The sequence below is a fragment of the Aspergillus ambiguus genome (assembly GCF_047715705.1).
Source record: "Aspergillus ambiguus strain CBS 117.58 unplaced genomic scaffold BDV59scaffold_14, whole genome shotgun sequence".
In the NCBI taxonomy this organism is placed as follows: domain Eukaryota; kingdom Fungi; phylum Ascomycota; class Eurotiomycetes; order Eurotiales; family Aspergillaceae; genus Aspergillus; species Aspergillus ambiguus.
The window spans coordinates 537,816-565,794 of NW_027395527.1; the positions used below are offsets into that span (position 1 = coordinate 537,816).

Consider the following 27,979-nt stretch of genomic DNA (forward strand, 5'->3'; position numbering starts at 1 on the left):
ATTCTCAGCTCATTGGAATTTATCTCCTTTTATGAGGGTCTGGAGACCGTCTGTGCTCCAATTCAATATCGATCAGCATCACAATCATTTGGGAATTTCTCCGCCTGTCAGAGGACTCAATTGAGATCCGCAGTCAATTGGTCTATGCCCCGGTCGGGATTGAGCCGTCAGAAGTAGATTTGGTGGTTAAGCTCCGTCTGTCTCCGCATCAAGATTGTGGAGAGCTGGAGAAAATCCGGGGAAATTCCGTGCAATAATTCCACCAATGAGACATGATTTTGGTAGAGTAGATCCTGCCAAAACAATAGAAGATGGTAATAAACCTATTGAAATCAGGTGAATGATATCTCTGGCTTTGCTTGGATGCCGTAAATACATTGAAAATCCAGTATATTTTAAGTGTTTCCTCACCTAAGTAACCTAAGTAGCGTTATATATATCCTTCCTGTCGTTTCCATATTCGCCCAATCCCTCCCCAAACAAGGGGATCAGCCATGCAATGCACTCTTCAAAGCCGTCAATGCATATTCAGGTAATAGGACTTCCAAAAGCTTGCCCATCTGTTTCCTCTTTTCATCTAGTGAGTCCCCGTAGTCCTGATTTAGTGTAAGGGATGGTCGAAGGAACAGCTTTTTGTCGGAAGAGGTTGCGAGTTTGTTGCTCAGCACCCTGAAGATACTCTTCATACCCTCGGAATGCTTGGCTTTCTGGAGACGGTTGTCAATCGCTCTCACCGTGTCATCGTCGTCCCCCGAGTCAGTCTCTATTTTCAGGAGTGCCTTGAAGGAGTACAACACGAGGGCGGCTAGGCCCGCAGCGTACGCCGTGGCGTAGGAGCTTCCACTAACAGGCTCTTTCTGGCCGTCAACCGGGATATCCTCACCAGGGAGGAGGAAATCTGGCTCTTCCAATCGGTTCTGCTCCGCGATCGCGCCATATACCGTTGCTGAGCTGATCTTGATCACCCCGGGCAGTCCAACTGGGGCAAAAAATGGGGTCGACACCGTAGAACCCCCGTCCAGAAGAGATGCGAAGAGCAAGATGTTTCCATTCTGGACGATGGTCTGTATCAGGGTTCTGAGCCTAGTTTCGTCTTCCCCCTCGGATTTCAACGGCAGGCTCCAGCTCATCGAGATAATATCCACCCCCATATCGACCGCCCACTGTAATGCCTGCCCGATGTTAACCTCGATAGCCGGGGGCCAATAGTTGCTAGTGGTACTCACGTCGCACACAGACACCGTTGTGAATATTCGGTCCTCATCCTTGCGTGAATCGTCTAAACGACCTATATACAATTCCACCATTGGGCAAATGCGCGCGATGCACTTTGCCATTTGGGTCCCATGAGTGCAAGGCCCGACAAAGTACGCCGTATTATCCCTGCGGAACGATTCTCCTTTTTGTCTCCCATCTAAAACATCCAATCCTTCTCCACTTACCAGGTTCACGCCATCGTCCAGCAGTGCTACTTTGATGGAAGGGCCGTCGCTTCGTTTCACCAATCCCCAGACGAACGATTTGAATGTCTGCAATTCTTGAATCCATTGTTCGGGGTTCAAGCTAAGTAATAAATATTTAGTCGCTGTGCCACAATTTTTCCGGTCTCAATATATAATGGGAATACTTACCGTGTATCTGCTTGTCTGTTGGCGTTGGTTTGGACTACACCGGAGTCAACGGCGCTCTCGCGTCCAGCAACTTTTCGTGAGTCTTTAAATTGAATGTCTGGGTGGTCGGGCTCCAGGGAAGGGCAGTTACTCTTGATCGATCTCTTCAGCTCATCCTGGTAAGCCTCACAGTCGGCTTCATCTGCTGGATTCTAGAAGGGGTCAGTTGCAAGCTCCAACGCATTGGAATACTTCCTGTCCTCACCGAAGGGTGGATCTCAATAATCAATTTCCGCAGCTTGAACGTCAGTACTTTTTTGGGCCCATGGAAGCTGTCTTAGAGTAACTTACATTCTTCAACTTGCCCAGCTCCGAGCCGCTGGCCCATCCTCGAAGGACAGCCACGTTCCCCGAAGAATAAAGGTGGACCTCTCTGGATTCTGGGGCAGCACGCAGGATCGTATCACAGCATATGTCGAACTTTTTCCATTTAAATACCTCAACGTGGAAATCCTGGCTGCCCTCTGGGTTGCCCCTCAAAGCCCACCGAATGGCAGCATTAGTATGGGGTTGGGCCCCAGTGTCGTCCACTTCTACAGTAAATAGCTTGGTCACCTTTCTATCCCATAGCCACTCGAAAATCCCCAAATACGGATTGCAAGGACCACCATCAGGAGACGCGCCATCCTGCGAGACGGGCTCGTTCTTCGGATTCCAGTATGGAAGCTTGACAAAATCCAACACAGATTCGAACTCCATTCCGGACCGGTCACGAATGGTCCTAATATACGTTTTGTCTAAAAGACTTGATAGACTTGATTCGGCAACGAGATTCAGGCAAATGTGTCGGACTGATCCTAGGTTAATAGAACAATGCAACCGCCAATTCGACCTCATGGTTTGCCTCACCTGATCTGACCTGCCCAGAGTATAAGAACTGCTTCTTGGCGTCGGCAGTCTTTTCAGAAGAGCCGATGCATGCTTCTTTAAGCAAATTCTCGGTTCGCTCTATAAACTGTGCCCTTGGGTCCTCATTTGGGCATTTCACAGTTCGAAGCAGGCTCAATGCCGTCCTGCCGTTGTCGTTCTGATTGAGGCTGAATACTGGGGAGTATATTGCTGATGGGTACCACTGGACCAAGGTCTCTATTATTGAGTATAGCCGCCCATAGTCAATGTTATCCTTGTCGAACAGCTTAATCGCTCGATGTAGAGGAGTGTACCCTTCTTGGTCTCGTGTCTCCAATGCACCGTTCTCGCTGACCGCCAACAACAGCGGTAGCTCACGTGCCAGTATCTCTGCGGTCCCTATAAGGGGATCTAGGTGTTGCTCGTCGAGGATATCATGTAGGCATGATCTCTTGCTCTGGCACAGCCCTTTTTCCAAGACCTCCCTGAGCCGCTTGTTGTTCTTCAAGACCTCCTCCACCTTTACCACTCGGTGGAGACAGCCAGTGTCCGCCGTTTGGTCTGGGGCTTCGGTCCATGCTGTCATGTGTAGGCTGCTACCTTCTGACTGGTCGATCCCATTCGCGTCGTTTGGTTTTTTGGTAGATAGCGTCCTGGAGCATTGCTTGCGGCGGCCTGGGTGCACGTCCTCTAGAGGACATCGGGCCGAATTGTCCGCGCAATCGACTTGAATGGCTTTTTCAACATTGAGGGGAATCAATAATCTGAGGATTGCGAAGAGAACTGCGGGTTTTTGAGCTGAAACCATATAAAGCGGGACTAATCCGGAGGAGTCTTCGTTAGTGAATAGTCCCGGTTCGTGTAGAACCAGTTCCTCCAGGAACTGCAGCACCTCTGGCGGGATAGGATCCGGGCTGTTAGCATCTTCGTCATAGAGTAATTCATCCAACGTGAGATGGATAAGATTTCGCTTTTTGCGGTTGCAAGAAGCTCGGATGTCTTCGTAGTCGGTTGGTTTTGGCTCACCGCGAAATACAGATGAAACGATCGCATCGAGCCGCTTCGCCAACTCTCTATCGCTTTGTTGTCTGTTCACTCCGATGTGTTTTCGCTGATGGGGGATTTTTATCGTATTTCTGGATTCGCTATGCGTGCTTGGGGATCTTGATCCGTTTCCGTTCAGGCGACCCTTGGACAGGACCGGTTCGAGGCCTGGTTGTCGAGCAATTGCCACCATACTGAACGGCTGGAGATTTGTTGTTTACCACATCAATAGTATGTTAAACGGTGTACGGATTGTGTCCACTTAATGAGGCTCTCTTGATCCGTGCATGGGCTGGGGGGATGAGGGCTAGTTTGCTATCCGGGAATGAAGATGTCATGCGTAGCAGCCACAGAGGGGTTTATGCCAATCATTTGTATCATTGCATTGTCATTTAACTGTAACTTAGGAAAAAGAAAGCGATTGGGTAGGACAGGGCTATGGGCTCAGTTGAGAAGCCTCGCAGGTAGGGCCTGGGGCTTGTCCACGATGGAAGGTCATTGCGCAGTGCAATAAGATAATATTATTACATAGAGATGATACGTAGGAGGCGCGGTAAATACGGTGATAATGCAGTACAGGGAAAATCCATCACACGCGGCTTAGGTGATGCAAGCCTGCATGGTATCTATAGGAGGAGATTATTGCTCTCCGCAGTGTTCCATGCATCTGATTGTATCCCTTTCATGAAATACACCAATTTCCATTGACGACAGTGATGCGCGGATTCCTTATATACTGCCCGAGATTACTTACAGAATTTATGGTAATTCTTGAAGTCGCTCTTAATCCTCCCCGCGCCGCATAAATCGTTCCACCTTCGTTGACGTGATGAATGACCAAAGATTCGAATTGACTGTTCAGCTCAACACTGAAAGGGACAGTCGCGGCTATCACCAAAGGAATACCCCAGATGAGAAGCAGCGAGCCGATGTCGTGAATGATATCTGTCAAGGCCTTCTGCTCCAGGCTCGAATTGACCGAATCGTCCATGGACGGGAATCCAAGGATGGACCGCCAGCCACTCTCGTGGTGTTTGCCTTTCGCTTTCATGGTCTCGACGACAAGCGCCGGTTGAGACAGGCTTCCATTACCATTCTGTTTGAAGACGAGAAAAAGCGAGGCGCCGACGCGGACCCTATCGTCATGGGGCTCTGGCCGGACGGAGACTTCATTCTGGGAAGGGAGACCCCCGTCGATGTGGAAGATACGAAAGGAATTGAAGCCGGGGTCCACATACGCCAGTCAGGCGTGGGACTTCATGCAATAGGGAAATGGGAACGGAAACAGAACTTGCGAAAGGATGCACGGGCTTCGCTGACGGGGTCGAAGATGTTGGACATGGACATTCGAGAACATGGTCCGGACAACGCTGTTCGACTAACAATCAAAGAGAATCCGAGCTCCACCCCAGGCGTTGTCACGGACATGGCAGCAGCCGTACTACTCCGGAGGAAAAACGATGACGATCGATTCGCTGCGTCCGTCAAGATCCGAGCTAAGGGCAACTTTGCATATAATACCGTTCGGGGGCTGCGGAACCTCTTGGGAACCACACCCCCCAATGATCCGGTCATTTTCCAACCAGGACTGCAGTATTTGCGTCCACTAACGAGGGGTAAACTGGCCGAGCCAATCTGTGAGGAGGCATTGAACGATGTGGCGCTGGACGAACTGGCCGGAGCCTTGCCTGTCACCATACTGTCCACTGCCCCCCTTGCCGGTCGAGCTTAAGTAGAGGGTCATCTCTTCACTTACTGAACCTTGTGCACTTGTCTAGCAGAAAGCTTCTAATTATATTGAGGAGTAATCATCCTTTACATCCACTGGAGCCCAGACGACCAGCGGAGTTGAAGTGCTCGGAGAGCCATGCTGTAGGGCACTAAGATAGTAATGTTTCTTATCATTATCTCGATCAAGAGGGGTAAATGAGAAGAAGGCACCAGTAAGCAGTAAGCCGAAGGGCTCTGAAGGAACCTATCGCAAATGAACCCTCACACATGCGATATGCGTATATCCCTGTCATATTTGAATTTAAACAAATGATCTTTAGCCGGCCTTGTCCGGCGCGTACCGCTGTAACAAGGTAGTTGTATTGTGCGGCTACCTACACGGGTGTGTGGCACTACATGAATGACCTCCAGCCAGCCTCCTTCGGTCGTCCTGCTGTTATAGGGATTGAACTCGACGGCCAACTAAACAGGGGTGTGGTCGAAAGAGCAGTCGTATACGCCTCATCACAGCCAGAAGGGAGCGGCCACGGACGATAGCCGGAGATCGTTCGCGTACAGATTATTGGTGTCTAACCTCTAAGGCTTTGTCCATCGAATGACTTTTATTTATATTTTCATTTCGAGTTCCATTTTCATTTTATTATTATTATTTCCTTTCTTTCATCGCTCGCAGTCACACTTTGTTGCCTCAAATATTGGCATACAGAATGGTAGATATGAATGAGGAAAATGGGAAATATTGGTAAGCGAGACCTCAAACCAGCGATATGGATATCTAGACGTTTATGCTGATCTGGTGTAGCATTCATCTCGTCGGTTTCCCACGCCTCTCTCCCCGCTCCGATAGCAAGAGCAATATGCTCTCACTGGTCGACGCAATCAAAGCACTCGTGCCAGAAGCTGTTGTCCACGAGTACAACATCTTGGACGCTGAAGAGGGCGATTACCTTCGAGACCATGACACGGAGGGCGAGGATGAAGAGGGAAAACGACAGACAATAATTGAAGAGGCCAGTCATCGTGCTTGGAAGGTCCGGGATACAGAGATTGCAGAGTCTATAGACGAAGATGTCGAACAGGTTAGCGGCCCAAAAACTTTTGAGCATCAGAACGAGGAGGGCTGCGCGCAGACTTTGCGCCACGAAAGATTCGCTGAATTTTCCGCATCCTGGTTCGAAGCAAAGACTACCTATCTGCTTAAGTCTATTCAGAAGACTGAATGTGCCCACGCAAGCGCCGACGGAGGAAAGTGCATTCTTGCTGGCTATGGACTAGGAGGGATTCTGATCAAACAGGCAGGTCTTGTCTCCTCTAGTTAGCTCCAGGAAGAGCCTGGTGGATTCCTTCTAATCGTCCAAGTGTACAGGTAGTCAACATTGCTAATACTTCCGCGGAGTACTATGATGTCTGGCTACATATATCTCGCCTCGTAGGCCCTGACTATACAACTTCGTTTTCGTGAAGCCTCTCACAGTCTTGCAGGTATTCTTTGCGACCCCCCACTGCTCAGACGCCGAGATGACATGGGATGAAGTGTTATTCAACCTCATCAAGTCAACAGACAGACAAACTCAAGCCCAGTCTACAATTTTCTTGGGCCATCTTGCTGATATCGTCTCTCGATTGTCGGTAGATTTCTACCGGTTTGCCGCAAAGTATACGATCACAAACTTTGTTCGTACGGAACCTGACGGGCGGGATGAGCCAGTGAGTACCAGACTGACGGTTACTTTGTATGTTGCTAAGGATCTATGTAGCTGATGAGTAGCCTGTGTCACCTTGATAAAGGCTTTAAGCGATCGGTCTTATTGGAGGGCAAAAGCCTGAAGGGAATGATGCTCCTTGAGCAAAACGGACTTCCTACACTGGATATACTGCGCAAGGAATTTGGTCCCTGGGTCTTATTCGAACAAGGTCTGTATATCGTGGCAATTGTTCGACCCCATTCAGAGACTCATAGCACAAAGCAGCGGACGACAGCTTACAAGGCGGTTTGACGACCCTGCTATTGGAGGCGCTCCAGGCGGTCTCCCCGTCTCGTCGGCTCCTCTACCAGATCCGAAGCCTCAACATACAGGGAAGCCTGGGAAGACTCAATTCCAGCATAATAGCACATGTCAAGGCAAACATTCCGCCGCCGGGCGCTACTGGATATTCTATCCAAGTAACCGGTCCTCCTGGGTGTGGTAAATCTGCGGCGATGAGGTTCATCTCTCAACAGAGGTGCCGTGAATCGCCGCTAATTCTCCTGGAGCTCATGCGCAATGATAATAACACATCAGGCGGCCTTTATAGCATATACATCACGCTGATTCATCAGTTGCTGTCCCAGAAACAGAGTGGATTTTGGTCTCTTCGGGCCATGTTGGCGCAAAGGCTATCTCAAAATGTGTGGACTCCAACATCTTCCCTCGTATTACTAACGGAGATGCTCCTTCGTTGTCAATCCCTAGAATTTTTGATAGTGATTTACGACGTTGAGGAATGGCCTCGCGATATACAGTCCTGGTGGTCAAATTCCCTGGTCCCATTATTACATTCCTGTGGCATTCGCTTCAACATTCTTACCAGCAGCAGACAAATACTAGAATGCTTTGGTTCACTAACCTTGTGCAACATCGACGTGGAGAAAGAATACGACCGCTTGAAGCACGCATTCGTAACACAGACAACGCACAACCTCGCTGACAGAGCCTATGGAAAACGAAACATAAGGAAATTCGTTGCGGGCACTCTAAAACCAAGGATAATGTCCAAAGCGCTGTCCTTTCAAGGTTCATTTATCTCCATTCGTGCCTATATCGCATCCTTATTGAGCTCCTTCCCTTTAAATAATGAGGAGGCCATCCAAAACGCCATGGCACTAAGCCCCAGAACGGAGACGGAATTCTACGAAGCCGAATCGTTGGCCTTGCCCCAGAAGTTTCCCAGTACACTTTTTTGGATCACGGCTGCGATTTCGTGGTTGTTGTCGGCTGCAAGACCACTAAGGGTAAGCGAGCTCGCAACTGCCGCCGCGGTCAGTATGGATGACCGAGACTTGAACGACGTCAAATATAAAATATCCATGGATATGGAATATGATCTCAAACGCCACATCAGTGCTTTTGTTGTGATCGAAAGTGGCTACGTGACGATCGCCAGTGCGGCAGCCCGAGAGGTGCTGTCAAGGGCGGATATCAGAAAGCGCCTTAGTCTACAAGGTGATTATGATCTTTCTCTGCTGTGCCTTCATTATCTCAAGCTTGTCTTGAATGATATTTCCAAGGAACGATGGACAGAATACTGTGCGCGGCCATTCCGTAGAGACTCGTCGCCCTGGCTCAACGATCCGGAGTATCGATTTTTTGACTATGCCTGTCGCTTCTGGCCTACGCATTTCCTTCGCGTCGAAAATCCCAATGAAGAGCTGAGGAAAACTACCTCACAATTCCTACTAGATTCCGAATTGGGTATTAGATGGCTCGAGTTCTACTTCATTCTGAATGGTAGAGCAGCCGGTTCCATGGAGAATGTGCGCCAGGTTTTCGGATCAACAGAAACTATGAAAACTCTAGACGGCTGTGAGCCCATGAACTGTGAGGCAAAATCCATTCACGCGGCATGTTCACGCCTGGAGGCTGCAGCTATGGCTAGGTATAATGGCCTACAGTCCGTGATTCCGTTCATTCTGCAGGGCCACTTGTCGGAAGTAGAGACCTTGTCGATCATTGTACGGCGTGGCTGGTTCCAAGGACTGGTAGCCTTCCCAATGCCAGATTCTGCGTACATTTTGGAGGCTGCGATAGCTAATGATATGGCTGCCGTGGTGGATGAGATGTTTCGTAAGAACCCTGCTGAGGTGACAAGTCTGCTCCCACTGCATACAGCGGCGCTAATGGGAAGCCACGAGACCGCGAATTTGTTACTCAAAATATTGCAGGACCCTTTTCAACTTGATGGAAATGGTGCCACACCACTACATCTAGCCGCTGCTGGCGGAAGTCATGAGATGATTCAACTTATAGCGAGTCATGCGGATATCTCCGAGGACATGCCTGGCAGTATCCTCGATGTCCAAAACTCAAAGTCCGAAACCTCCTTGATCATGGCAGCTCAGATGGGGAACATGCAAGCGGTAGAGTCGTTCATTCAACTTGGGGCAGACGTTGACCTCGCGGACCAGCAAAAAAGGACAGCCCTCCATTACGCCATCATGAATTGTGCGACTGTGCCGCATCAACTGATCACCGAGAAAGTGGCGACCTGTATTGACAACAGCGGCTCCACGCCCTTGCACCTTGCTATTATGTTTAAGAATCAGAAGGTGGCGATTGCCCTTTTGGAAATGTTTCAAAGCTCCGGACAGACCGAAACAGCACTCACGTCGCAGAACAATGACGGTCAAACACCTCTGCATCTAGCGGCGAAGTATGGACAGACCGAACTAGTAAAGCGATTTTTGGAAAATAGTGGACAACCTGCTCTCGAAGACCGAGAGGGCAAATGGGCTCTCGACTTAGCGGCCATCGGGGGTCACTTAGACACTGTATTGGAGTTGATTGAGGGCAGCCCCAAAGATGCAGCTCTTAGTTCTCGTGCTCTGCTTGTCGCCTGCAAGGCTGGTCAGCTTCTCGTGGTTGAGCATCTTTTGAAAGACGATATGGCAGATCCTAATGGGGATCAAGACGTGCCCATCGCTCCATTGAGTATAGCAGCTGCAGTGGGTCACTATTCGATTGTCAATGCTCTACTCCGCTATCGCGCAAATCCCAATATCAGAAATGATCAACGGGAGACTCCGCTCCACTGGGCCGCAAAGAATGGCCGGCATATGGTAGTTCAAACACTCTTGGATAACGGTGCGAAGGAAGATGCGCGTAACATAAAACGAGAGACACCGCTTCATCAGGCGACCATATCCGGGGCAACCGAGGTCATGTCCATACTGATCCAAGCAGGTGCTGATATTCAGGCTTCTTCTCGTGATAAACGCACCCCCTTGCATCTTGCCGTGGACAGTCTAGGGGCTATTCAAGTCTTATTGACGAACGGTGCGAATCCCGACTTAGGTGATATAGTGGGACAGACTCCCCTTCACATAGCTGCAAACAAGGGCCACCATGAGGCAGTCAAGCTTCTTTTGGACCACGAAGCAGATATCAGTATTCGAGATGATAAAGGGGCTACGCCACTTGATCTTGCGGTCCGAAACAATGACATGGACTTGGTTGAAATCCTGTGCAAATATCTTGCAAACACTGACACACCCGATAATCTCTTCCATGTCGCCGCATGTATCGCTGTTGAGGTCTTAGCTGTTGAAGTGCTAATGTTTCTGCTGACGACCTCACCGGGGGCTATAACCCAAACGGACGACGAGAAGCGAACTTTGCTACATTTAGCAGCTGACAATGACGACGGTTCTAAAGTTCTCGCCTCGCTGCTGCAGTGTTGCGCCACAATCGATCCGCTGGATGATGAGGATAGATCTCCGCTTCACTATGCTGCAAGACGGGGATGTCGCGAGAGCATGCAACTCCTTATCGACAGTGGTGCCGAGATAGATAAACAGGACGGAAAAGGGAAGACGCCTCTCCATTACGCTGTCGAGTCGAGGAAATACGAAGCAGTCGACATATTAGTGTCTGCAAATGCGAAGGTAGACCAGCGGACTGCGGATGGTGAGACGCCGATCCTCATTGCCGTAGAAATTGAGGAGGTGGAAATCACAAAACGGCTGCTAGATAGCGACGCCAACTTGCATATTCCAACTATATCAGGATGGACACCACTCCACGTGGCTGCCACAGGCAGTCTAGAAGTCACAAATTTGCTAGTCCGCCACGGAGCTGACCCAAACCGTACCACACCTGATGGGTGGGCGCCTCTTCATATAGCCGCCTGCCATGGGGAATTGAATATCACCAAACTACTGCTTGAGAACAAAGCCAATCCAGATATAGTCGATAGCAGTGGTTGGACCGCGCTCCATTTCGCGTGCTCAGAAGGAGAATACCAAATAGCCAAGGCACTTTTGAATGGGGGCGCTTCGGCGAGTATCAAATCACAAGACCTCAAGACATGCCTTGACTGTGCAGCGCAAAAGGACCAACACCGTATTATAGAGCTGTTACTTGATCCTTCGAGCCCCGCGGGGTTGAATATCACCTGGGAGACTCACGACGTCGAACATTGTTACTGGGAAGCAATCGAATATAATTCCATACGAGCTGTCGAGTTTCTCATCGGGATGGATTCTTCGCTGCTAAACCGAGAGTCCGAAGACGGCTCTACGGGGCTAGAGATGTGTTTGCTTCAAAACAGTGGATGGGATCAAGCAAAAGGCCTAGCCCAATGCTTCCTCAACCTTGGCGCAGACCCTTTCCGAAGACAGAGAACTAGCAGCCCCAGAACAGCATTTGAATTGGCCATGTTCTCGAGCACTGAGCTGAAAAGTTCGTTTATCCAGGCATGCATCGACAAGATCTCCACACCATTGGATCCAAGCACGTCAGAACTTGGTTTCAAAGAGCTCCGTATCGCCTCCGAATTAGACGATGTAACCCTCTGGAATAAACTGGCTCCTTTGCAAGAGAATGAAGATGTGCTTAAGTCAAAAGACGAGGACGGATGGAACATCGACTGCTTCGTCCATCAGTCCAATGGCAAGATAAAGGCGGACGTGCTAGAGGTGCTCTCTTTGCAGATGACAATAAAGCCGTCGGGGATGATTATGCCGCCCATGTGGATCTCGTCATCCATGACTAACAACCTTCCTCAAATCGAAGCGAATGGCCTCGACATTCTCTTCCCAGGTATGTAATGTTGTTTGAGGGCTTTGTCACGACAGACCACTATTCCAAATCAGCTAACTGACATCCTGATCCCAGAGAGGACTAGTCCAGTCGCTCTCAGGGCAGATTTTCCATTCCGCCCAAGAGATATTGACCTGGCCTACTTCGAGATTACCATCCATGGAGAGGTGGAGGAGTCGAAGTCCGCTGAAGAGGACCATATGGTTACAGTAGCCATTGGCATGTGTGGTGAGTTCAGTAACATGGCGGACGCACATGCTGGATGGAACCTATGGTCCATGGGTTATCATTCCGACGACGGGAATATCTTCGAGGAATGCTCATATGATTCTGCTGAATCGGTAGGGAAAACATTCGGCCATGGAAATACTGTTGGCTGTGGAATCAACTACAGCAAGGGGGAGTACTTCTTCACCATCGATGGAGAGATAGTCGGTACGTTGTTTGTTCGATCGTGTTGTCTTCCATGGCAAACGGTAGCTGACATTAAAACCCGGTTTAGCTTCTCGTCGAAGCAATCTCATACACCGAAAACTCTACCCGATGGTCAGTCATAATCTCATTAGCTGTCGGATAACCGTCAATCTCGGTCATAGACCCTATGCCTGGGTTGACGCCGTCGAGCAACTGGTGGTAAAGCGGGAGGCGCCGAGGAGATTACAGGAAAGACCTACGAGTACGGTCTTTAGGTCTAGCTTCATCGAACTAGACGCATAATCTATACACGACACCGAAACAGATGTCATATGATGCGCTGTCTGAGCTGACATGGGAGGGCATTACCGTACGCACACGGAGGTGACGCCCAGCTTGCCCGGCAACTGACCAAGTCCTAGAACATAAGATATCTAGTTAATGTCAATAAAATTGGAAGAATTGGAAGGCCTAGAGAGAATGTACATTCTAGACGCCCGACCTTTCATTGCATTCCAAAGGACGAGGGCATTTATAATCCATGGAGGGCGAAGGGTTGGGGTTATATAAATAGTGTTAAGGACGGCAGGTGGGTGAGCAAAAGCGGCAAAACGGGAGGAGATAGATCTAGTCTCAAAATGTGACGACGACTTCCTTTAGAAGCGATTACTGGATGTGGACAAGGATGGACTTGCGATCCGTCTGGAATTCCTACGTGGAATAGTAGAGATTCTACTTTATGATTATACTAAGATTCGGGTTACCAATCCGCCGTTCGGTGGTATCCGCTGCTCTGCATTTGGACACGTTATTAGGTTAAAACCTGCGCCTAACCGGTCTTGGTAACTCCACGCCATCTGAGGTGCAACGAGTCACTACAATATATCGTATGTCCCCTTACAAACAACGTCTCCAGGATTATACAGGGCTCAGTTAAAATGACTACGATGAAGCCCCCGAAAGCGGTGTTTCCAGTTACTGAATTTATTTCCGACTTGCCAACTCACCTTACCCCACAATCTCCGTTCTCATCTTCCGAGAATGATCGAAGTCGACGCTTGGTTATTGTGGGTGATGTACACGGGATGAGAAAGTCCCTCGAAGCTCTTCTCGATAGAGTCAGCTTTGATAAGGACAATGGGGATCATCTTATTCTTGTTGGCGACATTACCAATAAAGGTCCTGACAGCTCTGGCGTTGTGGATTTAGCAATCAGGCTAGGCGCCAGTGCAGTAAGAGGCAATCACGACAATGCAGTTCTTGATGCAGCGGCCGAATTGGCCCTGAAAGATGGTGACTACCAGTCCAAAGGCTTGACTAGCCGTTTGGTTGCACCCGACGATCCCCAAGGCGATTCGCCACAGGAAACTGGAACTGCCGGGAACTCCGAAAAGACCGAGTCTGCTGAGAACAGCAATATCATACGACATAGCGCAACCACATATGCTACGGCATTACAACTTTCGACAAGCCAAATTGAATGGCTCGCCGCTCTGCCATTGATCCTCCGCATCCAGCTTCCTCGGGATATACCATCCTCACTGGGGACCAACCTAGTTGTCGCACACGCGGGACTCGTTCCAGGTGTCCCACTTTCAGAACAGGATCCCAGCGCTGTACTTCATATGAGAAGTCTTGTCTCTAAGCCGAGAGGGGAAGATGGCTTCATGCCGGTGGAGGCCTTTGGGGACGAGAGCTGGGCTGTGGAATGGGACCGATGGCAAGACAGACTGGACAATCGGACCACGGTGGTATTCGGGCACGATGCAAAGCGCCGTTTGCAGATTGGAGGTTATACAATTGGTCTTGACACGGCGTGTGTGTATGGAAATAAGCTAAGCGCGCTTGTGATCTCTGTTATCGATGCAAAGATTGAGCATCAAATAGTTCAAGTCGACTGTGCCGATACGCCCGTTGCGCCAACGGCATCGGCCAAGGATGACAACATCACCGACCCTCATGAATAGGTGACCAATGTAAGCTGCCCTTACCATGCTCCTAGTAAACTCGAGTGAGATACAGGATGCACTTGGATACCTCCTGGCCATTTCCTTTCCACGGCAAAGACTGAACTGCTATGATACGAGACAAGTGCATATCGGGAACATAGCTGCAACATCAGAAATAAATCCTAAATTTTTCCTGTACTGTATTTATCAGTTTAGTGTGCGTATGGGAAAGGAACTGAGCTCCAAGGTGTCATCCGGGTTTGGAAAACAATCTGGACTTGTGAGTTTGGAAGGTGTCAACCAACAATAATTCTGTGGCCCTGCCTTCTTTGGAGTTTATTCATAAAGAGGTATGAGTGGATGACATATAGTAGATTGGTTGGTCATTTTCACTGTTCGATCCTGAATGAAGACGCAGAACAGGTAACTTCCATACTAAGCACTCTAATTATTAGAAGACCTAGGCAAACTCCTCCTGGATAGGAAATCCAGTGAATGTGAAAGAGTGAGCGAGACTCTCCTCCACTGATGTGAACTTCAAACTTTTTATCAGAAAGGCTATAATAATCTAGATGGCATGGGTGAAAACCTGAATGCCAGCAGGCTGGAAATTCTATGAAAGAGTGGGAGAGAAGTCAAGGGAGGCAGGACTATTTCGCGCCCTTTGTGGGAGGGCCTTGGGGGCCCTGACTTCTCAGAGCCAGGTTCCCTGTCTACTAGGCGAAGATCTTGAAGGCCTTGGTGAAGGGGGATAAGGTGTTGGGCTCTTGGCTAGCTATCTAAGCCAGTCACTATTGCAGCCATCACTTGGCCAGGCCTCGTATATATAAGGGCCACCGGCTAGATGACTTCTGCATTTACCAGCCCTCGCTAGAGGAGGAACTCAACGAGAACTTTTCGTCTGCTGGAAGGGTTGGCTGGCCTTTCGTTGGGGGTTCTGGCCCGTATCTATGCATACAGAAAGGGCCATTTTTGACCACTTATTCGCCATATTGTCCTCGTCCAACAGGACTCCAATTGGGGACTTACCCTCAGAGAGTCGTCGGAAACTAGGTGTATCTTTCCAGTCCGTTTATTAAAAAGGACAAAAACATACAACAGCCGGGATTCGCTGGTGGTCACCCACCCAACTACTAACCGGCCGGCGTGTGGCTTAAGTACGGCTGAGCGGACGGGAAGCCCTGTTCTCCACACCCTATGGTCGTATGTGCTTGTTCACAAGGATTTATGCCTAGTTAGGAACTCCAGAATATATGAAAGTTGACCTGCATCATCAAACCACGATGCCTTTCTTGCGACCTCTGCGAAGATTCAGGGGCTAATCTCCCACTACAATTGCCCTTCGACTCTGTTCATCCTTGTATACGAAGGGCGCTCATTCTTCTCTTATAATGCTCAGCTTCTCTCTATGGTAAGTTCTTTCCTCCAGTGACAACGCAGCGAACAGTAATAGCGACGCCTGGCATACAGGGGCTTTCACTATGCCGTAGGCGTTCCCTGAAGTCGAACGCATAAAGATTTTCCACGTCGATTCTCTGATCATCCCAGAATCATGCCTCTCGACCGGCGCCGCGATGGGTGATGGGGCACATGAGTACTTGACAGCGTCAGCGTTTGAGTCCCCACCAGCTAAGTCTGGAAGACTGTCTCACTCATCGCTCTATCAATCTACTAAATACCATTGATGGAGAGATCACCGTAGCGTCGATCCATGCTACTCTGGTAGATATTGCCAACCAACCTGCCAGCAATTTGTACTATATTCCTGTTCGCATTGCAGGCGACAAGCCATCAATCACTCTCCGCCCCCTTTCCAGAGTGCCGCGAGGGATTGCGACTCTTGAAAGGACCGGTAGGCTAGTTGATAGCAACATAAAGGTGTCACTTTGATCCGACTTAAGGGAAAAACACCGGTGCCGGGTATTGAATAGTAGAAGCAATGGCTCACTTCTTCAGTTCCGGAGGCTGCCACCGACATTTAAATAGAGGCGGTCTTCATTAGCCAAACATCCCTTCATCTGGTTATCATGTCAGGGCTGTGTTTGACATGTTGAAGTACAGCGAAGCCTAGCTTGCCGGTGATTGTATTGCCTGGTTTTGAAGAGTGAGAGAAAAGAGTGGCTGGCAGGGAGATATGCCAGTGGCACCTGGGACATGGCTGAGCTCGGGGACAAGGAAGAGGAGATTATCCGGGGGGACTTGCTGAAGCTGAATTTGGCCATACGATGATGGTGTCGTTCAATGTGACTAGCTTTGCCGTACGTTTGAGTCCATTCACAGATAATATATTTGTCTGCTCCTCAACTAACGCAGTAGCGTTTATGTCCAGAGGAACTCATCGCTCATTCCGACGATCTGACGATCTCCCACAATTTCGATCGACGTAATGATGGCGTCCAGCGCCGCCTTCTCTGCGGCCGACAGCTCTATAATACCACAGTTTTCCTCCACTCGCGAAGCAGCCGTGGCTCCCGGGATGGGAATAATGTTGCCACAGTTGCCTTGGTTTGAGTGCGAGCGGATCCAGGCAAGAGCCAATTGCGCCGGCGTGACGCCACGTTCTTTGGCAATGAGCTTGACTTTATCGACCAGCTCGAGGTTTTTATCAAAGTTCCACCTCTCATTAGTTCTTCTAGGTTAGGTTGAACTGAGGGATATAAAAGATCGACATACCTCTGGCTGGAATCTGCCAAACATATGCCGCACGTCGCCCTTAGGGATATCCTCTAGCTTGGTGACCTGTCCCGTCAGAAAACCATATCCAAGCGGAGCGTACGTGAGAATCGTAATGCCATGCTGCTTGCACGCATCCGCCACGCCATTGGTAAGCATCTCAGTGTTCGTTCCACAGCGAAGACTCGATCTCAACAAAGGCAATCTGGTACGCAGCAGCAGCACGATGGAGTGTCCTAGCGCTGACTTCCGACAAGCCCACGGCATCAATTTTGCCCTCCTCTACGAGCTCCTTTAGGGCGCCCACGATCTCCTCGACTGGCACCTCCTTCTCTATGCGGGCAAGGCCAAAGACGTTGGTCTTCTTGAATTCGCTGAGGATGGCCTGGCACTCTTCGTAGCTGGCGCGTATACCTGCCCGGGTTGTCTGCGGCTTGAAGTTGACGAGGTCGAAACAGGCGCGGATGAAAAGCTGGACCATGGGTGCGTCTTCGGGATACTTCTCAAAGTATCGGCGTAGCAGCCACATCCCAGCCGTGGGGGGTTCCGGATCCATGCCGTAGATGGAGGAGCTAGACCAAATTGTGGCGCCACCTGCGATGGCAGCTTTCATGGCGGCAAAGGCTTGCTCGTCGGGGGTAACCTTGGGGCGCCAAGTCATGCCTAGGAGGCCGAAGCCGGTGCGGGGGAGGGATCGGGAGAGGGTCATAATGTCTGTGCTAATCTTGGTTTCACGGCATCTGGTCTTTGAAAGCAGGAGCACAATTGGCCATCTCATATACAGAGGCACCCAGCGGCCATATTTATAGAGCCACTGGGCACCAGACAGGGATAGGTCGGATTTAGCCCGGGCTTACTTGTAGTTCCGTGGCGGTATCCGAATGCCGCCCCATAGTTCCTTGGCTCAAACCGGCGGGGAATATGGGTAGTTATGAGCTCTACTATTCTTGTATTGACATCCTACTGGTGCTGGGTAACAAGGGCCCGAGTAAAGTAGGGCCGAGTAATGTAGTGTCCAGGCTGTGGTTGTGGCGGCATCGCACTTCCAAATAAAGAAAAAACGCAACCCGCGGGTTGGCAGCTCAGCACGTTGAACATACTAGATTGGCAACGGTGGCCACTTCTGATATTGCTACTTTGGTCCAGAAGATTGACGCCGCGCTGCAAACGCAGCCCAAGCTGCCGGATGAGGAGCGATGCCAGTTGCGCGAAGCAGGCCGCAGGCTCAGCCTCGCCATGGAGATTACTGTGGACAGTGTCCATCGTATAGCATATGCAGTAACTATTTGACCATGTAATATGTACTAGACAGCTATGTTAGCATTCCCTGCTGCCCTTGCAAGTGGGCCTCGCCCAGGTAGGCGTTGACCTCAAGCTGCTTGAGATGGTTCGCGACGGCATGTCATCACACGCTAAGCTGGCCAACAAAGCCGAAGTTGGTCTCGTTCTAATGAGTAAGTATTCGTCGCCTGTTTTTCTTCCTGGGCATATGAGTCGCAACTTACTGTTTCTCGATTAGGGCGATTGCTACGGTATTGTCGGTCAGTAAGGATGATATCGCAGCTGGGCACTGACACTTTTGTTGTCAACAATCTTTTTGGAGAAGAGAGAATCGTTATAATCTTGCCAAATGTGTCGTCAAGGGAAGAAAGTTCCCGAGATTCTTTGGCTTCGGCCCAGAGCGATCTTATCTAAATATGCAAAAGGCATCGATCTTTATTTAAAGAACTCCCAAGGCCTTGCATGCTCAAAGTGAGGACTGGAAGATTGAGAAAAGTAATCATTCACAACCGGCAATCCAAAATGTCCACCTATACCTGATACTGCGTACTGCATCAAGCGTCCCTATAGTCCAGCTTGCCGTTTTGGGCTATCTCCGCCCTCGGAGATAGATGTTCCGGAGATAGCCCAAAACGGCAACTCCGTCGACTACGTCACCGACTACTTCTCCGCCTTTTTACTTATCAGATCTTCTTTTGATCTTCTTCCTCGTCCCAATGTCATACACCCATTGAGGCCACTCTCGATGGATGACGATTACGAGTTAGCATCGCATCGTCTAGACGCGACCAATCCGAAAACCCCTCCTCGTCGTCGCAGACCGGCCCTCTCCTGCACCATCTGCCGACGTCGCAAGTTGAAGTGCGATCGCGCCTTACCATGCGGACAATGTGTCAAGTCCAAGACTCCAGATTCATGTGTATACGCCGGTCCCCCAGGAAATTATGCCTCCGGTGCCAATCGCGGTGAGAGCACGCCGCCAGATGCCCTCCACGCGTCCGGTAGTCGCGCCAGTCCCACCCGAGGTGGTCTCTATGTCTTCGACTCGAAGCATCCGTCGTCCGCCAACCGAGTCGTCAAACCTCGATCCCGACCCGACGAATTACAGGAACTGCGGCATCGCGTACAAACTCTCGAGGCGGCCCTCTCCAAGACAGCCCCTATACATACCCCCGACAGCTCAACCTTTGATGCCCTATCGACAACAGGGCTAGGAATGGCCCCGGACCAGCAGGGCGTCAGCGACGAAGTGAAATACCTACCACAGAGAGCATCCTTCCGGGGTAAGAATGGGAAAACACGTTTCTGTGGTCGCACATACTACGGGTTATCTGTGTCGTTTGTGAGTTCATTCGTGTCTGTTTCTGGGTTGGTGTAACTGACTGGTGTAGTTTGGAGACGTTCTGGGTTTCTTGACGGACCGGCACAAAGTAAAGCGCAAGGACTCGGAGTATTTCAGGCTGAAGAGACTTAAGGGGGAATTGTGGTCTCGCGAAAAGCAGGACCATCAAGCCGCCTACCGAGAAAAGGCGTTCAGGCTGCCAGACATGATCCCGCATCGGAGAGTCGCAGATGAATTGTTAAACTTATACCTCTCAACGTTCGAAACCACATACCGAATCCTGCACGTGCCAACGTTTCTAAAACAATACGAGGCCTACTGGGCCAGTCCTGAGTCCGCGGACATGATTTTCATTGCCAAACTCCTCGCCGTCATGGCAGCGAGCAGCTGCTTCTTCGGTCCTAGCACGAGGCTCAACGAGAAGGAAACATTGCGCAGCGCCGCCACCGGTTGGATCCTGGCCATTCAATCATGGATCTCTTCGACCTTTGTCAGTTCTGCTATCGAGTTCGATTTGATACAGATCCAGTGCATCTTGATGATCGCACGGCAAGTAGACGCGGCCGATAGCGACCTCGTCTGGATATCGTCAGGGTCGGTGATCCGCTCGGCCATGACCCTAGGTCTGCATCGCAGTCCGTCTCGGTTTGCCAAAGTAACCAAATTCTGGGCCGAATTGCGCCGTCGGCTGTGGGCCACCATCCTCGAGTTGGATTTGCAGTCGTCTCTTGATGGAGGTATGCCGTCATGCATCGACCTGGATGAATTTGACTGCGAGCCACCCTCCGGATACGACGATGCAGATCTGACCGAGGACATGACCGAATACCCTATCCCAACCAACCCAAGACAGACAACACGAAGCACATTGCAGGCTCTTCTATCTCGGTCACTGCCCCTCCGAGTCCGTATCGCTAAGCAGGTCAACAACCTGAAGTTCTCCCTCTCATATGACGATGCATTACTTCTTAGCGAACAACTGGTACAGTACCTGAATGAAGGTCTCGCTATATTTCCGGATTACGGAGGGGTCTTCAACCCCGCTGATAATCCGGCATTCGCCCGATCATTTTTTGTCTTCTTAATGCGACGCTTTATGCTGGCGCTGCATCGACCGTTTTCGCTCAGCGTTCGCCAATCTCCTAAATTCTCCTACTCGCGGAAGGTCTGTCTGGAATCCTCTCTAGAAATGCTTTCACAACTTGAACCTCCCGTGGTCAGTTTGCCAGAGGCTCAGCCATGTCCTCACCTGGGACAACTGGGCGGCGGTATGTTCCGAGACGCGTTCTTCCATGCAGCCATCACTGTCTGCGTGGAACTCTCACTCCAGTCAACCGAGTTTACGCCTTCAAGGTCCGCCTCTGATGAGTCGAGTCCGCTTAATGCGCTCAACGATTTGGTGCGATCGCAACGCGACGTGCTTGTTCGCACCGTCGAGAGGACTATTGACACTCTCGGCAGTCGCATGTCACCGAAAGGGGCAGGGTTCAAATCATTCCTCTTCCTGAGTCTTATTCTCGCCTCGGTCAAGGCGAGATTTAATGGGGAAGACCCTCAGCCGAGAATTGAGCAGGCTGGAATGAAAGCCATCAGGGATTGCGAGAAATTGATCCGCGGAACGACTTGGACCGATATGCAAGAGCAGGACAGCGCGCCTGTTGTGAGTACTCCTTCGGCCAGGTACCAACAAATGCTAACTTTTCAGCCACCTTTGGCCACCCCAATAGGCGATACACCAGATCTGGCATTTGATCCTGCGTCTCTATCCTCTGTGGACATTGCGAGCATATCGGTAAGATCTTGTTAATGATCATCTAGATACCTAGCTATACAGGACTGACTAGTACAGCCTCTCGACTTTGGGAACCTCATGGATGCCCCTGACTATGGGCTTCCGGATCTCTGGGATGCAGAGTTTCTGGCCGGATTTTGACTTGGATGACCGGGCGATTTACTCCATACGACGGATAGTCTACTCCATAAATGGAGATTAGGCCGCGGCGATTGATCCCGACGCGATGATGTAATGAAATGTCGATCAGCCTCCTTATTTACGTCGGGTATGCCTCCTGTCCGCTCAGTGTCTTGTCTTCGTCAAAATCTCTCCATTCCAAGTTATCATGTCGTAAGTTGAACTACCATTTCCTGGTGTCTGTTTACTCACCGCCCTGCAGTTCCCTCCTCACCACTATCGGCCTCCGTGCCGCGCCTGGCCACCAGATCCCCAATTACGGGGCCGCCTACATCATTGCCAACTGGTTCCTCGCCAACTGCGCCTTCAGCACCCGTGTTCCGAAGATTTATCTGCGCATCGATCATAACGTGGCCCCACGCGAGGACCTATCCAAGGCGGAAGCCGCTGTGGCATCAGGCAAGATCAGCCGCAAGGCTCTGAACCGTCTGAAGCGCCAGGAGGCAGCGCATCACAACGCGATGGAAGGCTATCCGTTCTTCGTTGCTGGAGGTATGTAGCAGCTTCATGGTGGTAGAGTCGAGTAGGCTAATGCTTGGACAGTTCTCCTCGCTATGTACGCAGGCGTCCCAAATGAGACGATCAACAAGATCGGTGTCTGGTACACTGCCTCTCGGTTGGCCCATGCGCTGACTTATGTTTATATTGAGTCGTCGGCGTGGAGTTATCTGCGGTCGATTGCGTGGTGGTCGGCCAATGCGAGCTGTATCACGGCTGCCGTGTTGGCCGGCAAGAAACTTTAGAATTGTTCCTCTGTAGGGACTGTCTGAGTTGTAATTTTACATGGTCAATAATCAATCTAGCGAATCCTTAATATATGAACAAACAGACATCCGGTCGTACATATGCGCCAGATCATGTGACGATGGCCAGCAGACGAATTCACTCGCAAAAGAGCGGTAAACATGAGGCCTCAACGATAGATCGATAGACTCTCAGTCCTTTCTGTCGCATTTGCTTGTTCGAAACCTGCATACATGGATTTGGACGAGCGTGTGCAAAGAGACCATGATGGAGAGTCGCTTGCTTGGTCGTCTATATTTAATGGCACCCAGCGGACGGATATTGTCAAACCGGTCTCCAGCTTTCGCGATGACCGTCCCTCTGAGTCTGTTGACAATTATGCGGGGTCATTCAACTGGAGTTGTCTGATTCTGTTTGATGATGGGCTGCAATAAATCGTCCGATTCGTGGTCCCTGGTAAGGTGATGGGCGGCGATGAGAAGGTTCGTCGAGAAGTTACTACAATGCGCTCTATCAATGCAAAAAGAACAATACCTGTCCCTTTTGTGATAACTTGTGGCCTATATCATTATGGAAGTTGTAGAAGGATGTCCTCTTGACAAGGTGCTCCGTCAACCCACTGAGGACGGGTTCACGGTTCGATCCGATATTAGTGACTGGGAGCTGGAGGTTATTTGTCGTCAGATTGCAAATGTTTATCTGGAGCTCTCATATCATGACTTTTCGCATATCGGTGCCCTGTCGGACGATGTGGTCCTATCAAGACCCCTTACACTGAAGATCAATGGGATTGAAAACCAATGGGGAGTTAAAGTAGAAGGTATAATGACTTAGTCAAATAAAATATTTTTACCAACTAACGTACATTCATGTATGGATTATCATTCACGAGCGGACTCTTCCACCGAGGAATACTTTCTTGGAGTCACCCAGCAAGACTTCCAACCAAATTCGGTTGATGATGCCGACGACGCCAGCAGCAAGTACATCTACAATAAGATATTCATAGCTATTGGACAGTCGTTTATTGTTAATGAGTATAATGAGGGTCCCTTCAAATTGGTATGTGAAGATCTGCGGCTTGGAAATATACTTGTCAACAATAAAGATGATCTGAACATTGTGGCAATCCTTGACTGGGAATGGTCCTACACCGCACCTTACCAAATGCTGTTTTCGCCACCCCGGTGGTTGCTTATCAAAAGGCGTTATAAATGGGATGAAGCGGACGTGTCGCGGTATAGGGTGCTTCTAGAACGGTTCGTCGATATCCTCGCAGAGGAGGATAGCAAGAGGCCGGTTAAAACTTCCATGGCGCTACATATGCGACAGTTTATGGACAATAGGAGATTCTGGATTTATGAGTTGATCTATATCTGTTTAGGTTCGCCCAAAGACAGGGCTTGGTCTGCTCTTCGAGAAATTCTACCGGACATAGAAATGGTTGCCGCCACTGACGAGGCTGAGATAGATCAGTTTGTCAGTATTAAAATGGAAGAGCTGAGCTAATATAATGTTGAATGGACAGCTTTAAACCAAACGACTGGTAAGTAAGAGGCCAAATTCAAGGCTCTGGTGCAGAGGGTCATAGAGGAAACTGGCCCGTTGGATATCCGTAGCAATATTCCGGCTGTAAACCGTCCATAATCTTCGTCGGTCTTATAGTTATAGGTCTGTTCAGATTCTAAAGATGCTAGAATCGGTCTTTTCCATCCTTTTATCTTGAAGATATCTAAACAGCTCAGTGATAGGCCAAACATATACACACTGGAACCAAGGTCCTACAAGAACAAGGTTACATTAATACCCGAAGAGATGAAGAGATGTGTATCAAGAGCTACGCAGGCCTTCCCAATCTCTCGGGTCTTCATTCTTCCAATTTTTCTCTCTCCATTGAATCAACAACCCCTTCGCACCAGTCTTCTCCATCCGAGTTTCATCCCACATCACGTACCCCCATCTTCTTAGCTTCTGCGCGGTACATCCACCAAACATGTTGCTGTAGGTCTCCCGCCACAGTAACACCCAGCCAAGCGATGGTGTGGCTCCTTCCTCATGATCACCATGGAACGGCATTAGCTCGCGTTGTCGCACTTTCAGATTACGCGGTGACTTTGGTGTCATCCGCCACAGGCGACGTTGCGTTGCGTCGCTGAAGGCTTCCATGGCCCCTTCCCCAATAAAAGTGTGGACGGACACGATGTGGTCGTCTATAAATAGAACCAGTGCCTCGTGGTTGTGGATTCGGAAGAGCTTTCGTAGAAGATAGAGGCCTCTGGAGATAATTCCTTTGAGGAAATACTCTCTCTCCACTTAATACTGTTAGTACGCACCAAGAATGTCTATTTGATGTTATGATTCGGGAACAGAACTCACGTGAATGTTCAGATAAATCCATTGCCAGACTAGGAGTAAACGGACCGTCTTCTTCAAATCTCGGATTGTCTTCGTCAAAATCCCAGCGAACCTCGTCGAAGGCCTTACTGTACTTGTCCTGTGCGAAGAGATGAATGCAAGAGATCTCTTCCATTTCCCAGGGTTCAAACACCGCGACAAGAGAATCCAGGATGTACTCGTGCATATACTGGGGCCTTCTCTTGAAATAATTGGCTTGTGTTCCAATTCCAAACACGTTACAGCAAATCTGGAAGCGATAAAGAGCACGCACAATTCGCCTCTTCTCCGTTCGGGTTAACACCTGTCCCGAGGCATATGGCAGTTCCGTCAGAGAGGCGAGATTGCCCAGTGCGCTAGATGTGTACTGGCACACCATTGCTTCGACAACGGAGACGTGAAATGCTAACATGTGAGCCAGTTCATCACCGCTCAACTCTCGTAGGATGAGCGTCGGGGTTGAAGAGCGGCGGGCCTGGTAGGCTTCGAGAAACTCGGTGACACTCTCCCCAGTACGTGACCGGGAAAAGTCCCTGCAGCTCGACAAATAAACTGCATGTGCGTCTACCGCCACATTTCCCAGTGTGCTTTCAAGACAAACGCGAAGGATAAATGCTCGGTCCAGTCGGAACTGCTGCAGATATATGGGGGATGCACGAATCAAGGCACCCAGGCTTCCCAGATCAAGCATCAACAAGAGATGGCGTCGGATCTCAGATGGGAGTCTTTCCAGACATCCATCTGAGAATCTCGGGCCATGTTCTGGGTCTGAGATAGTTAGATTATCTAGTAGCTTCGAGATCATCTCGTATCTTACCATATTTTATAGGCCTGAAGGGCGGCATGGATGGATTCTTAAAGACTTACTTTCATTGTGCATAGTCATGATACTCAACCAAAGGTAGATGCATGAAATGGGAACAAAGAGAATATATATAGCAGATGACTTGAAGACGAGAGTTCTTTGTACTTCGTTTTCACCTGATCGGATTACTTTTCTTTTCGCTTGCGGGTCACCTGATATCTTCTTTCTTCCCGGCATTTCCTCTTTCTGGACAACGGTGACAACTACATTGGTTTAAACAAAAGGATGTGTCCCTATAAATATTGGGGTACAGATCATGTTCCAGCCTTCTGGTACACAGATTAGAGAGCACGCAAAATATAGGAGGACACTTTTCTTGTCCTATGTCCTTGTTTTGGATGTCGAAGGGAAATACTACCTCCGTATTTAGAGAAAAAATTGAATTATAATGTAAAATACTTAAACAACCTCTACTATTAGCATTTTTTCCGCTTGCTCCTTTCAGCGTGAAGGAAACTGGTAAAAAAAATCTCCGAATTGCGCGGACGCCTGGAATTAGCATCTGCATCGAGTTTCAAGAACACACAATCTGCGAAATACTATGACTGATATGCCTAGCAAGCAGAACAAGCCAATACCTTACGTACAAATGTCGGGTCCTCTATGAAAATTGGGTAATATCCGCTTTTCTTACTATGTCTTGAAAATGTCCTGCCAATTCTTTTAAAAGTACCTAAACGCAGGTCAACGGAGCAAATAGCGGTCAGTAAATCCTGCATTCCAGGCGTGTCACGGTACCCATCCATCGATTACTGCAGGAAGATGCGTACTGCGCAGAGATCTAGCAGTATATGCCTACCTGCTGATTGGATGCATCATCTACCCGAAGTGGCAGTTTTAGCGGGCGATTAGATAACGGCATCACGTGGTTTCATACATCTCCTCGTTACCAACTCTCTTCTCTCTTCTCATCAACTTCATCATCTCCCTCTTCACCCTCTGGATAATGCTCACAATCCCCCTCGTGGCCGCCATTCTCTTCTTGCACGAGGATCTCCTTCGGTCACCCCTCCTCAAGCACATCTTCTACAACCTCATCCCCCTCAGCGCCCTACATACCATCTTCTTCCCCCCAGATGCCTCTCCCTTTATCAAATATGCCAATGCCTTTCTCTCCGTCGCATATGTCATCCGCGCTATCGAGCTGCTTCTCGCTTATGACCTGCGTCAGCTGAAGCGTGCAGAGGGAGAATCCTCGTCCTACACGTGGAACACCATCCCCACCTCCCTTGGCTTCCAGCGATTCTACTACATCAGTGATCTCATTGTCAATCCGCGTGGAATCGGCTGGTCCTACGGGTCAACCGTATATAACCCATCACATCGCCTCCCTGATGAATACTCGTCCTTCGTAAAACGACAGCTGTTTAAACTCATTTGCACCTATGTCATCTTCGACTCCCATCAGGCCAGCTTCGGTCGAAATTTCCCCGCCGTCGCAGCCGCGGTCCAAGCCGCCGCCGGCCATCTCGGCATCCAGCTCGCCCCAGACTCCAGCGCCGTCCTCGCCCGGGAATATCTTCTGGGTCCGTTTTGCTGGCTTGCGGCTTATGCCTTCATCGATGGGTTCCATGCCTTGATCGCCCTTGTCGATCTCGGACTTCTGCGGCCCGTCACTTCCGCCCGCAGTGAACCATGGATGTACCCGACGATGTTTCGGTCCCCGCGGTACATCCTGACCTGTCGCTTACGAGGTAGGTGGTAGCATTGCGGCTGGTTTCTCCGCGACGGAGCCTAACCAACATCAGATATATGGGGTAAGATGTGGCACGATCTATGTCGTCGGCCTCTACTCGCCGCATCTCTGCTCCTCATCCCCAAGGATACCGCGCCGCCCGCACTAAAGCGCTTCCTCGTCCTATGTATCTCATTCTCGGTGTCTGGAACTCTCCACGCGGCCGGTGCGTATGCCGTCTCCCAGGACGGGCATGCCGCCGCTATGATGCTTGTGTTCTTTTTCGTCATGGCGCTATGTACCGCGCTGCAACAGCTGGTTGCCGTCGGCATTGCCCGGGTCTTCTGCGGTAAGGTACGACACGCGCTGTCGTGGGTCTGCGATGCTGTCGTCCTACTAGCGTGGGCATACTACACCTGTCCCTGGTTTATCGCGTATAGCATGATGCCGGAAGCTATAGCCTCAGTACCGCTGCCGGTGAGTTTATGGTCGTAGACTAGATCTAATTGAGGGCGTGTAGAGAATAATATTAAGAATAGTACATATGCCATCCCATATATCAATGCCAGTCATATCGTC

General features: G+C 49.9%; 10 protein-coding genes across 10 annotated transcripts; 6 read left to right on the top strand and 4 right to left on the bottom strand.

The window, feature by feature from the left end:
• Positions 1-488: 488 nt before the first annotated feature.
• Positions 489-3,756, bottom strand: BDV59DRAFT_201804 (uncharacterized protein; the record flags this gene model as incomplete). Its single annotated transcript, XM_073693894.1, has 6 exons — positions 489-1,172; positions 1,443-1,563; positions 1,632-1,822; positions 1,876-1,908; positions 1,962-2,461; positions 2,520-3,756. 6 exons carry the CDS (start codon positions 3,754-3,756, stop codon positions 489-491), a joined length of 2,766 nt encoding a protein of 921 aa, XP_073548398.1.
• Positions 3,757-4,392: 636 nt separating this feature from the next.
• Positions 4,393-5,295, top strand: BDV59DRAFT_207734 (uncharacterized protein; the record flags this gene model as incomplete). Its single annotated transcript, XM_073695059.1, has 1 exon — positions 4,393-5,295. The coding sequence occupies one exon, from the start codon at positions 4,393-4,395 to the stop codon at positions 5,293-5,295; it is 903 nt and encodes a 300-aa protein (XP_073548399.1).
• A 706-nt stretch (positions 5,296-6,001) lies between these two features.
• On the top strand, positions 6,002-6,613 carry BDV59DRAFT_201806 (uncharacterized protein; the record flags this gene model as incomplete). The annotated part of the gene is made up of 2 exons (XM_073693895.1): positions 6,002-6,036; positions 6,097-6,613. 2 exons carry the CDS (start codon positions 6,002-6,004, stop codon positions 6,611-6,613), a joined length of 552 nt encoding a protein of 183 aa, XP_073548400.1.
• A 683-nt stretch (positions 6,614-7,296) lies between these two features.
• BDV59DRAFT_177741 (uncharacterized protein) lies at positions 7,297-7,797 on the bottom strand. Its single transcript, XM_073689661.1, has one exon. The coding sequence runs from the start codon at positions 7,503-7,505 to the stop codon at positions 7,344-7,346; it is 162 nt and encodes a 53-aa protein (XP_073548401.1). The 5' UTR covers positions 7,506-7,797; the 3' UTR covers positions 7,297-7,343.
• Positions 7,798-13,209: 5,412 nt separating this feature from the next.
• BDV59DRAFT_177745 (metallophosphoesterase family protein) lies at positions 13,210-15,001 on the top strand. Its single transcript, XM_073689662.1, has 2 exons — positions 13,210-14,804; positions 14,878-15,001. The coding sequence occupies exon 1, from the start codon at positions 13,444-13,446 to the stop codon at positions 14,470-14,472; it is 1,029 nt and encodes a 342-aa protein (XP_073548402.1). The 5' UTR covers positions 13,210-13,443; the 3' UTR covers positions 14,473-14,804; positions 14,878-15,001.
• A 749-nt stretch (positions 15,002-15,750) lies between these two features.
• Positions 15,751-16,522, top strand: BDV59DRAFT_177747 (uncharacterized protein). The gene is made up of 2 exons (XM_073689663.1): positions 15,751-16,051; positions 16,107-16,522. Exons 1-2 carry the CDS (start codon positions 16,029-16,031, stop codon positions 16,342-16,344), a joined length of 261 nt encoding a protein of 86 aa, XP_073548403.1. The 5' UTR covers positions 15,751-16,028; the 3' UTR covers positions 16,345-16,522.
• Positions 16,523-16,773: 251 nt separating this feature from the next.
• On the bottom strand, positions 16,774-17,836 carry BDV59DRAFT_193102 (NADP-dependent oxidoreductase domain-containing protein; the record flags this gene model as incomplete). Its single annotated transcript, XM_073692164.1, has 3 exons — positions 16,774-17,073; positions 17,128-17,286; positions 17,324-17,836. 3 exons carry the CDS (start codon positions 17,834-17,836, stop codon positions 16,774-16,776), a joined length of 972 nt encoding a protein of 323 aa, XP_073548404.1.
• A 1,317-nt stretch (positions 17,837-19,153) lies between these two features.
• BDV59DRAFT_193103 (putative C6 transcription factor) lies at positions 19,154-22,465 on the top strand (the record flags this gene model as incomplete). Its single annotated transcript, XM_073692165.1, has 5 exons — positions 19,154-19,750; positions 19,800-21,410; positions 21,456-21,542; positions 21,881-22,214; positions 22,266-22,465. The coding sequence occupies 5 exons, from the start codon at positions 19,154-19,156 to the stop codon at positions 22,463-22,465; spliced, it is 2,829 nt and encodes a 942-aa protein (XP_073548405.1).
• A 1,831-nt stretch (positions 22,466-24,296) lies between these two features.
• Positions 24,297-25,746, bottom strand: BDV59DRAFT_207739 (uncharacterized protein; the record flags this gene model as incomplete). The annotated part of the gene is made up of 3 exons (XM_073695060.1): positions 24,297-24,778; positions 24,843-25,622; positions 25,728-25,746. 3 exons carry the CDS (start codon positions 25,744-25,746, stop codon positions 24,297-24,299), a joined length of 1,281 nt encoding a protein of 426 aa, XP_073548406.1.
• A 915-nt stretch (positions 25,747-26,661) lies between these two features.
• Positions 26,662-27,964, top strand: BDV59DRAFT_207742 (wax synthase family protein). Its single transcript, XM_073695061.1, has 2 exons — positions 26,662-27,419; positions 27,474-27,964. The coding sequence occupies exons 1-2, from the start codon at positions 26,672-26,674 to the stop codon at positions 27,893-27,895; spliced, it is 1,170 nt and encodes a 389-aa protein (XP_073548407.1). The 5' UTR covers positions 26,662-26,671; the 3' UTR covers positions 27,896-27,964.
• The last annotated feature ends 15 nt before the right edge of the window (positions 27,965-27,979 follow it).

Bases quoted from the DNA above. Each gene is read 5' to 3' on its own strand.
- BDV59DRAFT_207742 (XM_073695061.1), top strand. From the start codon at position 26,672: ATGCTCACAATCCCCCTCGTGGCCGCCATTCTCTTCTTGCACGAGGAT. The intron at 27,420-27,473 runs GTAGGTGGTAGC...AACCAACATCAG, and splicing joins CCTGACCTGTCGCTTACGAG to ATATATGGGGTAAGATGTGG.
- BDV59DRAFT_177741 (XM_073689661.1), bottom strand. From the start codon at position 7,505: ATGAACCTCATCGCCGCAGATTTACCACACCCAGGAGGACCGGTTACT.
- BDV59DRAFT_177745 (XM_073689662.1), top strand. From the start codon at position 13,444: ATGACTACGATGAAGCCCCCGAAAGCGGTGTTTCCAGTTACTGAATTT.
- BDV59DRAFT_177747 (XM_073689663.1), top strand. From the start codon at position 16,029: ATGGGTGATGGGGCACATGAGTA. The intron at 16,052-16,106 runs CTTGACAGCGTC...AGACTGTCTCAC, and splicing joins GGTGATGGGGCACATGAGTA to TCATCGCTCTATCAATCTAC.